Source organism: Neltuma alba, unplaced genomic scaffold, assembly GCF_004799145.2.
Source record: "Neltuma alba isolate B1F8T4 unplaced genomic scaffold, ASM479914v2 tig00011892_pilon, whole genome shotgun sequence".
Classification (NCBI taxonomy): domain Eukaryota; kingdom Viridiplantae; phylum Streptophyta; class Magnoliopsida; order Fabales; family Fabaceae; genus Neltuma; species Neltuma alba.
Window position 1 is genome coordinate 1 of NW_021636490.1, and position 13,285 is coordinate 13,285.

A 13,285-nucleotide genomic window follows, 5' to 3' on the forward strand; every position below is an offset into this window, starting at 1 on the left:
AACTTTTCTTCCCATCCAAGCAGCCAGAAGATGTCAAAATTGTTTTTTGGCCAAAGAACTATTAATAAGATCTATTAATTAATTTGGATAATTAACAAAACTAGTTAAATGAGTGATTTGTCTTATTGATTTTCCTAAAGTACCTTTTTATAATTTTTTATAAAATATCTTTTTAAATTAATTGTATTGAAATATCTCTTATAAACTTCTTAACATGTAGAATTAATAAAAATAATTCGGGAAAAAAATTGTAAGTACGAGGAACAAAATAAATCGAAATCTTATAGTTGGAATCAAATTCAACCACCAACTAACTCTTATATTAGATATTGGAAGCAGCATCTTCACCATCCATCGGAATGAAGCCCATGGAACTCATTACTAGAACTGATAATATAGCCTCCGAAATGGATAACTCTGGACAGTTTCTATCCCCTGCCCCAAACGGCCAAAGGAATAATCTGTTGCGTAGGCAATAACATAACACATGCCAATTTACAAGCAGACGATGTCGTGCTTTGTTTGGATGAATTTTACAAAGGGTTAGAGAAGGGAATGTCCAATTTAGACCCACAATTTAGATCTAAATTAACACATTAGTTCCTTTCACTTCATCTCCATTCCCCTTGATTCAAACATAACCTAGAGGATGGAATAATCAAGCGGACAAAGACTTGGCACCTTGACTGGAGCCAGTAACAGTAATCCAGCTATTCCCAGCTTCCTTAAATAACCCTTTCGTGCTCATGATATTTCTCAGTTCGCCAACACAATCCCATCTTCCAATGGCTGCATAATAATTTGATACAAGAACAATATTGCTAGCTTTATCGGGTTCCAACTCTAGGAGATGTTCGCAGCAAATTCACCTCTTTTAGCATCCACGTTAAGACTACAAGCATTCAACAATGCTATCCATACTCCCGCAGTAGGCTGAGTACCCAGCTCAATCATGCTGTGATATACAGACCAAGCTTCATCCATTCTATCAGCTCGACCTAACATATCAATGAAGCAGGCATAGTGTTCTGGACCAGGTTTAAGACCGTATTTGTCCATCGCCAGTTGGAAACATTTTCGTCCTTCCTCCACCAACATAGAGTGACCACAAGCTGATAAAACAGCTATAAACGTTACCAAATTTGGTAATACCTTGGTTCCATCCTCACTCATCTTTTCAAAGAGCATCACAGCTTCATGCCCATGCCCATGGTTCCCGTATGCATCAATCATGCTTGTCCAAGAAATAACATCTTTTCGATTTATTCGATCAAACAACAATCGAGCATGCAAAATCCTACCACATTTTGCATACATATCCAACAGGACATTGCACAATTGGGAATCAGAAGTGAAATCTTTACGTATTGCAATGCAATGTATTTGTTTACCAATCCACAAATCTGAATTCTCAGAGCAAGCTGCAAGTGCACTGGTGAGCGCAACGGCATTAGGTCTCATCATACGCATGATAGAAAATGCCTCTTCGTACCTTCGATTCCTTAAGCATCCAGATATCAATGAGTTGTGCATCATGTCATCTTTTGAACAGTTCAAAGTATAAAACACTTTCAAAGCTTCGCTGATGTGCCCAACACTCGAGTAAAAGTCAATGAGAGCAGTACTAAGTACCACCATATCACGACCCATGGAGACCACCAAACCATGAACTTGCTTGCCCTGCTTCAAGGCCTTAAGAGAAGCACAAGTTTTGAGCACAGAACACAGAGTAAACTCATTCAATTCCACGTTCTCCCCTTTCATTGCTTTCAAAACACCAAGTGCTTCACGAGGAAGATCATGCCGTAGAAAAGTCAAAAGCAAGACGTTCCAGGTCATTACATCCTTGTATTCTATCTCTTCAAAGACCTTCAACGATTCGCCTAGAAGCCCATATTTGGAATACATGCCCATAAGAGCAGTTGCGATCACAGTTCCAGAATCAAAACCCATTTTGATCACCAAAGCATGCACTTGCTTGCCTCGGACTACATTAGGCAACGTAGAACAGGCACCCAAAACAGGAGCGAAAGTATAAACGTCAATGTCAGAACGCACTTGACGCATACGGTGAAAGATTGCCCAGGCCGTGGCAGCATCACGTCGGCGAACACACGAGGTAATAAAAGAGTTAAGTGCAGGAAGACAACCTTGAAGCATTTCATCAAACATGTTGAGGGTGTGCGCATTGCGATTCCGAAAATGCATGCATTTGGTGATGGGCCTTGTATGGAGGAGGAAATGAAACCCACATTTTGAAGGTTGGAGAAGTGCGGGCATGGAAGGGAGTATACTTGAGGATTGAAGCACCATTTGGTTGGAGGAGAATTCTCCAAGGGAAAAGGGGAGATGGTTCCATTTTCTCCAGAAGCGTGTTTGGTGCACTGCCACACTTTTACTATTCATTTCTTCATTCTTGGAGGAATGACTTCACCTCCATCTAACAGAAAAGTGGTTCCTTTGGCCAGCGGAGGGAACGAGATTTGTCACGATAGAAAGTGTGCCTGAAAGACCCAAATGCTCTTTCCCTTCAAAACTGAAAATCTCTTAAATTCTTTGACACCCAACTCAAAGAAGGCAACGCAGTAGAAAAAAAAGGACTAAGCCCAAGGAAGTGGCTATCGTCGTCGATGAAGCCGAACAGCGCCTCCCAAATGCCTCCATGCTGCGTTAAGAACCTTCATTTTTGGCCACAGTACATTAAGGCACTTCGAAGTTGGTCTCTTCGTTGTTCAGATTTCTCAGACTCTCCTGCTGTTAGCGCAGAGAAAACACTCTTGACCACCATCGTCGGGGAGCCAGTTTCACTGGCCAGTTGATGTCGGTTCCTCACGCTCACATCTAATTGTCACGTGTCTTTGACTAATACTGTTACTTGACTAATTTAAATCAATTAAGAAAAGAAGTTAAGTTAATTATTTATAATAATAAATATTATCTTTCTTAAAATATTCTTACTAATTAAGTGTATTAGCTTAAACTACTATTATTAAAAGAGCTATTTGAAAAAAAAAAAACATAAATATGAGAAACAAATGAACTGAGTTTTATATTTATGACCAAAATAAAAGTCAAATGAGGTTTATATTAAGGATATGAGGTAGTATTAAAAAATTAGTTAAATTAGTTATTTATATAAATAAGTATTATTTTTTTAAAATATTTTTATTAATCAAGTGTATTGACTAAAATTACTATTACTATAATGACCACATTGGGAAAAAAATGGATAAATATGAGAGACAAAGTGAATTGAAGTATTATATTTAAGACTAAAATAAAAATCAAACAGTTTTATATTAAAATAATTATAATTAAAATTCAGGTAAATTTTTATGAGAGAAACGTGTCTGTATGGAGATATAACAATTACTAATCCCAGTTGTTAATATAAGAGCTTGTTTAATTTTTATTTTAATCTTAAATATAAAATTTCAATTCACTTTTTCTCTCATATTTATCCATTTTTTTCATATAATCTTTGCAATAATAATAATTTTAACCAATACACTTATTAACAAGGATATTTTTAAAAAAAACCAATTCATTTATTACAAATAACTAATTTAACTAATTCTCTCAATCTATTTAAATTAGTTAATTAGTTCTTAAATTAAGAATCTGAAACAGTATTAATTAATTATTGATCCTGTTTTTTTAAAAGAACTCAAGGTGGATTTTATGGAGCATATTGGACATAAAGTACCGATAAGGTTTTCTGGTATGAATGTTAATTTGCTTCGCTCAGTGTGCACACAATGCGGACAACTTTTTAAGATGAAGAGGTGATAGTGTTATAAATATTATATCAATCTCGACTCTCCAAGTTCTCCGCAGACCCAGAAAAAAGTCTCGAGGCTTTGAAAACAAGACGAAAGGAAAGTGCCCTGGTCAGAGGAGGGAGCACATTATGCAATTGCAATTGCTGGAGCCAAAATAACAGTACAGTACGCTATTATGGCAAAAATATCAAGATTGTTACTCACCAGGTGCAACTCGGGCGCTATGAGAAAGAGAACAGGACAGCAATGTCAAATGACGGCCTCTGCAAACCAGTAACTTTCTCCAAGCAACTAGCAAAGAAACCTAATCAGGAGAGAAAAAGAAACATAACAGAGTATGAAATATTGCATCTAGTTCAATTATTCTTACTTTGAACACAACCAAAACTTCTGGTAAGGAGGGGGGGGGGGGGGGAGCACAAGCAAAACAATTGAGAATCGGAGATTAGCAGATTTGTCCTCAGGTGCCAGAAACCATATCCAGATTACTCTGTCATTATTATCAAGAAAGATCTAATTGACGGGCGAAAATGACCACAGCCGCGGATCAAATATTTGCATCATAGTAGGACATTTGTGACATCAGCAAGAGCCCACAATTATTGGAAACAAAAGCAGCTGTTCTCCGATAAATTGCAAATTACAGAGATCCACACAAGCAAATCTCAAGGAAACCTAATACAAAAGATTTTAAGAGGTCTTTGGGAGGGGAAGCTCTGCTGGAGGTTCCCTGGCAACACCTAGGACTGAATCATATTCCTCATCACGTCGACCAAACTTCTTCCGGACAACCTTCTCAAATTCAGTCGTATCCAATGGTTTTGCATTTTCAGCAGCATGAGCCTGAGCCAAATTGGCGTAATTTAAAGCTGATTGAGCGAAGAAGGCCATTTCATTTTCTGTGAGCTTTCTCAAGAACCTTGCTGGATTACCTCCCCAAACCTACAACAAAACCTTACTAATTTTAGCTAGTCTCCACGGATCAAAGACAAATGATAATCGCAACACAGGCATCACAAGCTATTAAGCTGAATCCCTTTCTAACCGTTCACTTGAAACCAGCTAGGATCATTGAGAATGCTCTATATCATCAATATACAAATGCAGGTCATGACAAGATCTAAATATTCAACTTTCAGGAAGCGGACCAGAAAAGTATCTTCTTAAAAAAAGAAATCATACAAACCTCTCCATAGGGGATCTTGGTATTCTGCCTAACAAGGGCTCCAGCAGCAACCATGGCATGCTTCTCAACATATACCCCATCAAGCAAGGTAGCACCCATGCCAATAAATGCCTCATCCTCAACAGTACATCCATGTAATACAGCACTATGACCTGTGAAATTCAATGGAGACAACTGTCAAAATATTTAGACAAAACTTGAAATAAGACTATGCTCAACACAATCACAACATGGTCACAATTTACCCATGACTCTGTCACTAACCTACAGTGACATTATCTCCAATGATAGTTGGTAAGACCTTCCCACTCAAATTTGACTTTGCCACATGGACAAGAGAATTGTCCTGTATATTGGTTCCACATCCAATACTAACGCTGTTAGCATCACCTTCACAGGTTCACACAAAAAGTACCATTAGTTAAAGAAGAAAACAACAGGTGGAGCACATGTGTACTTACAAAGGGAAAAGTGAGCAAAATTGGTACTCAACCCCATCACACATGTAGTGAGTATTTATGTATATACGGGTAGGATGGATAAGATGTTTGTCCTTGATACCCCATAACTGCAAATAGTTGAAGCAATAAATGGGATAAAGAAATTTCTTTCTTTCTCTCCCTTTTTATTGGTTGTCAAATCTCATATGTCCTCTTATTTTCCCGATAAAGGGAGAGAAGGAAAATTTTTAAGTATAAATATCTACTCCTTCCTTCAGACAAATATTAACAGATGAGATATGGATTAAAAGAAATCCTTCTCTGTATTTTTTTCCTCTGTTCTGTCCAGTTATTTGTCTGAAGATAATGACCAAGTCATTTGGCAGAACTCCCCACCCCCCCCCCTTCTCTCAGTGCTTTTATTTTTACTTTTCATTTTAACTTTATTCGGTGACTTCCCTGACAGGGTGCAGATAAGGTGGTGTTATATTGTCTGAGCTTAATATGATGTGTTCAATACGGTACTGTATTGATATTAAAAACAAAAATCTAAATCGCCTGTTTTTCTCTGCAGAAATATTTACACAACATACGCAAATCAACTAATACATTCCCTTTTTACCCCAAATCAAATCATGTTCACAATAATGGGTGGGAGAGCTTAATATGATGCGTTTCGTATACAATGGGGCTGATATTATGAGACTATTCTAACAGAGTTCAGGATCGAACTTCATCAAGGAATCGAGAAGAATTTCCATTCAAATCAAATAATAAATCGCATTATCAATGAGCTAAAATTGTAGGTAACTTCAGAGTTTTGATGATGGGGCAATTTACCTCTCAGGACACATCCATACCATATGGAAGAACCCCGCCCAACCTGAACATCGCCAATTATTGATGCATTAGGGGCTACGAATGCTTCCTTATCAACCGCAGGAGCTTTGTCAAATACATTCATGAGAGTCCGATGCCTAGACACTGAAAAGAACCACAAATTAAAAGGGAATGGGGAGAAAGCAAAGGAAACTCTGAAATGAGATGGTCTGAAACGTCATTGGCCAAGATGGAAAGATACTTCAAATTTATGGCAGTGCAGAGCTAAATATATAATCTTTCAGCCCTAGTTACACAACTAGGTATTACGAAAGACAAAACTGCCAAGAAACACAGAATCTGTTACGTTTAGGAGAACCATATCTGATTAAAAACGGAAAAGAAAAAAAAGTACCGAACAATGTAAGGCAGAACAACGAGATTAAGGACTTTGAAAGCCATTAAACACGAGACCTTAAGCCGAAAGTGCCAAAAAGGAATTCCAAGTTTCCTCATTTTTTTTCCTCCTAGGAGACAAAATGGAATAATGAAGGTGGGGCTTTACAAACACATTTGCTGGCACATTAACCGCAAATAATCCAGATACAACTACAACATTTGATAGGGATCGATGGTTGAAAAGTAAAGGCACTCAAAATGGATATCAGGAATCACGCAGTCTCTCTAGGGTTTCAGAAGATAGAGGAAGGGAGAGACATACGCTGTTCTTGGAAGTAGTAGTTTCCCTGAAGACGGGAGCCAAGGCGATCGAGGGCTTGGCCCGTCTCACGGATCCAGAACCCAACAGAGTAGAATGCTTTGCCCAAGGTTCCCATGTTCCTGTCTTTGAATCGAGCCCAGATTACTTTGATCAGTTCAGGGATTTGAGGAGTTGGGTATCAGTTGAGGACCCAAAGCATTGAGCAACAGAACATCAGCAGAGAAAATGGCAGAGAATCGAACAAGTCGCACCACCAGAATGGGAGCAGGAGTGGGAGAGGACTCAACACAAGACGCAGCGTTTCCCCTCACTTGTTTCCCTTGCTGCTCTCCTTCTCCCGTTCGCAGAAACGAGCAGCGGAATATCGCCACGTGTCGTCCGTTAGCCCCGTTTTATAAGTGCCACGCACTCCTATTTGTGTCTCGCAACGTTTGCTTCCCACAACACCGAGAGGAATTTTTTTTTTTTTTTTTCACAGAGGGAAAAAGGGAGATTCATGAAATGATGAGTGATTACGAGCAAGCAGATCAATAAAAAAAGGGCGGCTGAAAAGAAACAAAAGGAGTTACAAAAGATTTGGCACTGTGAGTGCAGTAAATAAAAGAATGAACAGATAGAATAAATAAGATCGGCTGCAGTGTAGGATTCATGGGCGAAGATCTGTTTGTTCCAACATGAATTGGCCAGCGTACATTTTCAAGGCACATGGTCAGGATCTTCCTGGCCAGTGTCCAGCAAGATTGTCAACCTGTGACGTCTCACAAGACCATTAATAGAAAGAGAGATTTTATATAATTATTTCTTCCATATAGTACTTCTAAAAAATGGCATAACTCGTTTAACTCATAAATTCAAGTCTAAGATACATTTAGTAAAGCATAATAGAAGCATTTTATGGTCTCTTAAGACTTTTTTATTGAAAATTATCTTTTTAAAACCTTGTCTGAGAACAAGGATACGAGGAGCCAAGAAAAGCAAATAACAATAGTTGCGGTGGAAAGAAATGCAATTGCTTTGGCGTAATCGCTCCAGCGATGGCCCCATTGGGAAACATATTAAAAGACAATTGTCCAGGTACATAATGACATTGGAAATTACGAACCCCTTTCATTTTCCTTATTTATTTTGGGGAGCCTTTCATCCTCCTCGTCCAACGTTATCTTTCATTTGTTTTGGAGTATTATTATGTTTCACAGCTGGAACCGCCCCTTCCACAGCATGCCTGATGTCCTAGTCTGTGGGGATAACTGTTGGAGGATCATCTTATCTTTTTGGGGGAAGCGTGATTTGATCCGTGAGAACTAGCCCAGTTGAGAAACGAACTCAACACGTTATGAAATAGAAGTGAAATTCCATCGGCTGAAATAAAGTTAGGGGGTTTTATCTGCACATTTTTTGCCATGAACTTGTATGTGAAAAAAGAAAAAATCAGAGGTTTTTCTTTGATAGTGTGTACGCGTCCAAGAAACTCCTTACCAACATCTATCTTTATCTGCTGCTATTCATTCTCACTGTGTTTTACAAGAACACTGCCTAGTGCGGCTCATGTTCATCATACATAGGTGTGCTCAATGTTGATGATCCCATTGAGAACCTCGGACTCCGCATCACCGTTATACTGAAATTCCATTCTCCTTTTGATTTAGCAGATTAAGATGAGAAGTCCATATCTGCTCACATATATGGCCTGCTGACACAGCTCTTTCTGTATATGCTCATAAACTTGGCCACAAATTCTGCGGAGAATTGCATATCAATCTCATGTACTAAAACAGCAAGACTTTGCATATCTTGTTATATGCAAAATGAGTAATTCTGGTGTCACTCGTGTTTGTTTTTTGACAGGGATTAGAAGAGTTTCGATGTCTTTACCAGCTAACTTGTTTAAAGCTATAGTTCCAGGTGGGAGTCTTTTGTCCTGTAAAGTGGAAACATACGACTTGGTATACTAATTTTGTATCATATTGTAGAAAGTTTGATGAGGAAGAGAAACTCACATAATAAGCGTGCCAATAGTAGAGTTCCCTTTTTAAGCTGGCTTCGATATTTTTCAAAAGTTCTTCCACTAGTTTCTGCATGTGTCAGGACACAAGTTCCATTACAAAATGAAAATACTACTACCTCATGTTCTAATTATAAGATTTTATTTGTAATTTACAAATGAAATCTTATAATTAGGATTGGAGGTAGTATTTTGGTTAAGTGTTACAAGACATAAGTGATTCATCACCTGGAGAATGAGTTTTGGGTGAACAAAATCCTCCATAAGCTTCTGAAATTTTTCTCTTACTGAGATTAGGCTGATCAAACCACAAGAGAAAAGAATTAAAATGAAAACACTATTTGATCTATTGCAGTCTTCAAAACATGGATAGAGATTTTCCTTTCCATTTTGAAATTTTGGTACCATGAATTTGATGGATCAGCTATGATCTCTGAAGCAATTTCTATTACAACATCCTCCCATCCAATTGAAATTGGCTGTTCTTTCAAAAATGGATATCTGCATAGAAAAGTACAGGTTTCCTTAACTGAGATGTTGTAGAACAAGAAAACAAAACAATGCAAACGTGGGTAAGAAATCCATCCTTCTATATATCATATTTCCCTCACTCTGATGCAAAGCAACAGAAGTTAAATTTTTTTTTTTTCCTCTTTAAGCCGTCTGGATCCACACTTGGTAATGCAATCTGAGGGGTTGTGCAGTTTTGTCATTTCATCATCTTACTCGAATGCTTTGCATGCCTCAAGAGCCATGATAGCTTGCCTGAGATTCTGATTAGATTTTGCTGCAATCATAGCAGCAAAATTCATTGATAGATGAATATCCTCTTTCCTTGCTATCTCAAACAGAACCTCTACAATCTGGGATATTGGGGTTCCACATCAGTATTTACAACACTTAAATCCTTAAAGTTCAAACCAAATAAGAAGAGGAACAAAAAAGCTGTATTCTTACCTGAGTAATAGTAGGTGGACGAACCTCAATCACTTTGAGCAGGTTCCTCACAGAGTCAGGAATGTCAACATCATCTTGGCAGCAGAGTATTAGTTTGCATATTTGGGAGTGGCAATCTATAATCCATGAGATTATGTGCTGGATGTCCTGTCCTGCCTTGTCAACCTCATAGAGAACTACCACTGAACACGATTTAAAGCATGCTGCTTATTAGTAGCCTCACAGACTGTGAGAAGTAGAGTACAAGTCTATGTGCATATTCTTTGAACTGACCTTGACAATCTGACTTGATATTGAGATTGGCATCTTGGGGTGTTACTGCATAGATACAGTTCATTTCCTTCACTAACCCAATCAAAGCATGCTTAGCATTCCGCTCCAAATTTACGTTTAGTTCCACGTGATGACGACTGAACGTTATTGGAACACTTATTTTCGTAGGCCTACCTTCCTGTCATTTACTAACCACGAGATTCAGAGATGGGTTTCAATCAAGGTTAGAATGAATAGAACTTGGGAAATCTGTACCTGAAAGGGGAAATATCTTATATCGTGGGATAACTGCATCAAAAAGTGTTCAGTAAGGTGAGCTCAGAAATTGTGAAATATATAAGGCGAGGTCAAATCAAGATGCATACGTTCCAACACTCCTCGCCGTATATTTCTCGCAGAAGAGCCATTGCTAAGGCTCTTTTCCCTGTACCGGGGGGACCTTTTAGCAGAGCGTGTGGAATTTCATCAAGAGACACCTATTAGTCAAAATCATCTCAATTAGAAGCGCTAGTATACGATGCGGAAATTATTCTGCAATCGAACTTCTTATAAATTTTGATGAAATTGTATAAGTTTTTTTTAACAATTGATACATGCTTATTTTGAACTAAGAGGGAGCTACATGAACTTTAAAAAAAAAAAAAAAAAGGGAACTACATGATTCTCAATTTGTTTAATAACTACACAATGTCTCTTTCATTTTTCCAAGTTTTTGAAATTTTCCATTGAAAATAAAGACCAACTCCTTATTTTTGCGAAAATAATATAAACATATTCTAAGAATCAATGGGGGATTTTTATGTCATTATTTATTTCATAAGAATTATAGTTTTAAATAACAAATGATAAATTTATGTAATCGTGATAAAATTCGGGGACGACTAGGATTGGCGTAAAAAATTTTCAAGGTTCAAGAGGTCTTATTTTAATACATCAGCGGCCATTGAGGGGCAGAGCAGGAGAAGTATAAGAAAGCTGAGCTTACAAATTGCTTGAGAAGTTGAGCTTCTTGTTTGTGGCAAACGAAGTCATTCAGGGAAGCAGGTCGGTACTTATCTGCCCAGAATTGTGGCAGACTCTCCACCACGCACGCTCTCTCGATGATCAACGCTTCATTAACTCTTGCACGTTCCGGTGATCTTCTTGAGTTCTTGCATGATTTTCGTCCCATGCAAGAAAACAATGCTCGTTTCTCCTCCTTTTTCTTCTTCCCCGTTATTTTCCCTCCAGAGGAGCTGGAAAGTGAAGTTCTACTAGATCTAAATGATGACGGCGATGATGATGTGCTCTGGATACTCTTGCGGGTTCGATTCGAAAAGAAAACAGGACCAGACTGAATCGACCCTGCAGAACCCGTTAATGAAATATGCCCTTGGGGACTCTCATAAAGTCTTGTCTCTGCAAACATTTCGTTGATTCTTCCTTTGGAAGGAGTTATATGCTTTTCCTCCCATGTTGGATCCTGCTTCTTGTTACCACGTAGAGTGCCATTTCTAATCCCATCATGCTTCATTCTCGAAGAAGATTTGATTTCTTCTCCAAACCTTACAGAAAGCATCCTGTGATGCGCCATGGAATGGAGCTCGCTGAGAAAACTGCGACTAGAAGGAGGTGGAAGCTATGGAGGAAGTACAAGTTATGAAGGCGAACGGAAGAAGAAGAAGTGGGGTATGAGAGAGCCATGGTTTCTAAAGGAGACATTATGGACGATGAGCACTAGAATTGTTGCGTGACGGGAAAATATGCCTTTTCCTAGCCGATCGCGGCTGGCAATTTTGTAGTATATTGTCAAGAGTTTGCAGTGGGCGCGTTACTTCTTATTCTCAATGACCCACTTGATTTTGGTTAAGAATTATAAAGCTCATGAAAAGAAATTTAACAGTACAATAATACTCTGTTTAAAAGCCACTTGTTTTATTTAAACAGCCAAGTAGTTCATTAAACATGAGCAAGACCTTTGGTTTATATTATTGGTAGAGTAAGCAACAATTAATGGATGTCACAAAACAGGGGGGGAAATTGGTGAAGAACGGTTTTTCCTCTCTCTTTTTTTTTTCCTTTCTTTTTCCTTTTACTTTTTACTCACTGATCACAAACATGCAGAATATTCATGTGAACCGCTAACGTTTGCCCCCAAAACAGAACAAACAGTGAACCTTTCTATGTATGAGAAAGACAAGTCTTTTTATTGCACTAAGTGTAGATACACTCGATGAATGGAATCTTAATCTTCGGGTGTCCATAAAGAGAACAGCAGAAAAGCCCTTGTAAGAAATTAGGATAGTATAGAGGAATTAGAATTGGAAAGGAAATTGGGGTTTTTATCAAAATAATTTGCACTTTTTTTGTTGGTAAAATATAAAAATATTTGAATATAAATTTTTTAATTCAAAAGTAAATAATACAACATCCTTTCTAATAAAAAGAGATAATTATTTTCATCTCTAAAATCACAGTTTCCAGGAAAAAAAAAAGTGACATTTTTTTAACTATTTTTATGGAAGGTTTTTTTTCTTATGTTTGAAGAAAGGTGAAATTTTCACAGGAAAAGAAAACTACTACTCTATAACGTGGATTTTATGTCAATCTCTATTTCTTAAAACTTTTTCTTCCTTCCTACAAAACATGTTCTTCAGTGTATGTGAAAAATTTATCCTAAGAAAATGGTTAAGAGTATGATGCCGGATTTTCTTATTTTTCCCGTTATATTAGGTTAATTTTTAATATAAGAGCTATTTTGATTTTTAATTTTATTCTAAATATAAGATTTCAATTCATTTTATCTCTTATATTTATATATTTTTTTAAAGTACTCCTTATTGTGTATATATTAATGATTTCATCAAATGATAGTTTTAATTAATATACATGATTAGCAAAGACATTCTATAAAAGATAACACATATTTATTACAAATAATTAATTTAACTAACTTTCTAAATTCACTTACGCTATGTTTGGTACGGGGTTTTTGGAGGGGAGGGGAGGGAAGTTGCTCCCCTCCCCTTGTTTGGCTGGTATAATTTTTTAGGAGGGGAGGGAAGGAGCTCCCCTCCCCTCGTTTGGTTAAGATGTTTTTTAAAGAGGGGAGGGGTTCTTCTCCCC

General features: G+C 37.6%; 3 protein-coding genes and 1 long non-coding RNA gene across 4 annotated transcripts; all 4 read right to left on the bottom strand.

Annotated features, from left to right (window-relative positions):
- Positions 1 to 577: 577 nt before the first annotated feature.
- LOC114719079 (pentatricopeptide repeat-containing protein At5g66500, mitochondrial-like) lies at positions 578 to 2,173 on the bottom strand. Its single transcript, XM_028904530.1, is given in 2 exon segments — positions 578 to 852; positions 855 to 2,173. Coding segments are annotated over 2 exon segments (1,512 nt in total). The 5' UTR covers position 2,173; the 3' UTR covers positions 578 to 658.
- Positions 2,174 to 4,247: 2,074 nt separating this feature from the next.
- LOC114719080 (gamma carbonic anhydrase 1, mitochondrial-like) lies at positions 4,248 to 7,294 on the bottom strand. The gene is made up of 5 exons (XM_028904531.1): positions 6,949 to 7,294; positions 6,249 to 6,392; positions 5,233 to 5,358; positions 4,969 to 5,120; positions 4,248 to 4,724 (listed from the first exon to the last, which is right to left on the bottom strand). Exons 1-5 carry the CDS (start codon positions 7,061 to 7,063, stop codon positions 4,473 to 4,475), a joined length of 789 nt encoding a protein of 262 aa, XP_028760364.1. The 5' UTR covers positions 7,064 to 7,294; the 3' UTR covers positions 4,248 to 4,472.
- Positions 7,295 to 8,496: 1,202 nt separating this feature from the next.
- LOC114719078 (uncharacterized) lies at positions 8,497 to 9,059 on the bottom strand. Its single transcript, XR_003737883.1, has 3 exons — positions 8,946 to 9,059; positions 8,821 to 8,866; positions 8,497 to 8,684 (listed from the first exon to the last, which is right to left on the bottom strand). It is a non-coding gene; the product is annotated as an uncharacterized LOC114719078 (long non-coding RNA).
- Positions 9,060 to 9,672: 613 nt separating this feature from the next.
- On the bottom strand, positions 9,673 to 11,753 carry LOC114719081 (replication factor C subunit 5-like). Its single transcript, XM_028904532.1, has 6 exons — positions 11,166 to 11,753; positions 10,546 to 10,656; positions 10,436 to 10,468; positions 10,181 to 10,358; positions 9,908 to 10,089; positions 9,673 to 9,813 (listed from the first exon to the last, which is right to left on the bottom strand). Exons 1-6 carry the CDS (start codon positions 11,751 to 11,753, stop codon positions 9,673 to 9,675), a joined length of 1,233 nt encoding a protein of 410 aa, XP_028760365.1.
- Between the last annotated feature and the right edge of the window lie 1,532 nt (positions 11,754 to 13,285).

Bases quoted from the DNA above. Each gene is read 5' to 3' on its own strand.
- LOC114719080 (XM_028904531.1), bottom strand. From the start codon at position 7,063: ATGGGAACCTTGGGCAAAGCATTCTACTCTGTTGGGTTCTGGATCCGT. The intron at 6,393-6,948 runs GTATGTCTCTCC...GGTTCTTTTCAG, and splicing joins CTACTACTTCCAAGAACAGC to TGTCTAGGCATCGGACTCTC. The intron at 5,359-6,248 runs GTAAATTGCCCC...GAACCTGTGAAG, and splicing joins GTATGGATGTGTCCTGAGAG to GTGATGCTAACAGCGTTAGT.
- LOC114719081 (XM_028904532.1), bottom strand. From the start codon at position 11,753: ATGGCGCATCACAGGATGCTTTCTGTAAGGTTTGGAGAAGAAATCAAA. The intron at 10,359-10,435 runs GTACAGATTTCC...AGTAAATGACAG, and splicing joins TAAGATATTTCCCCTTTCAG to GAAGGTAGGCCTACGAAAAT. The intron at 10,090-10,180 runs GTCAGTTCAAAG...AATCGTGTTCAG, and splicing joins TATCAAGTCAGATTGTCAAG to TGGTAGTTCTCTATGAGGTT.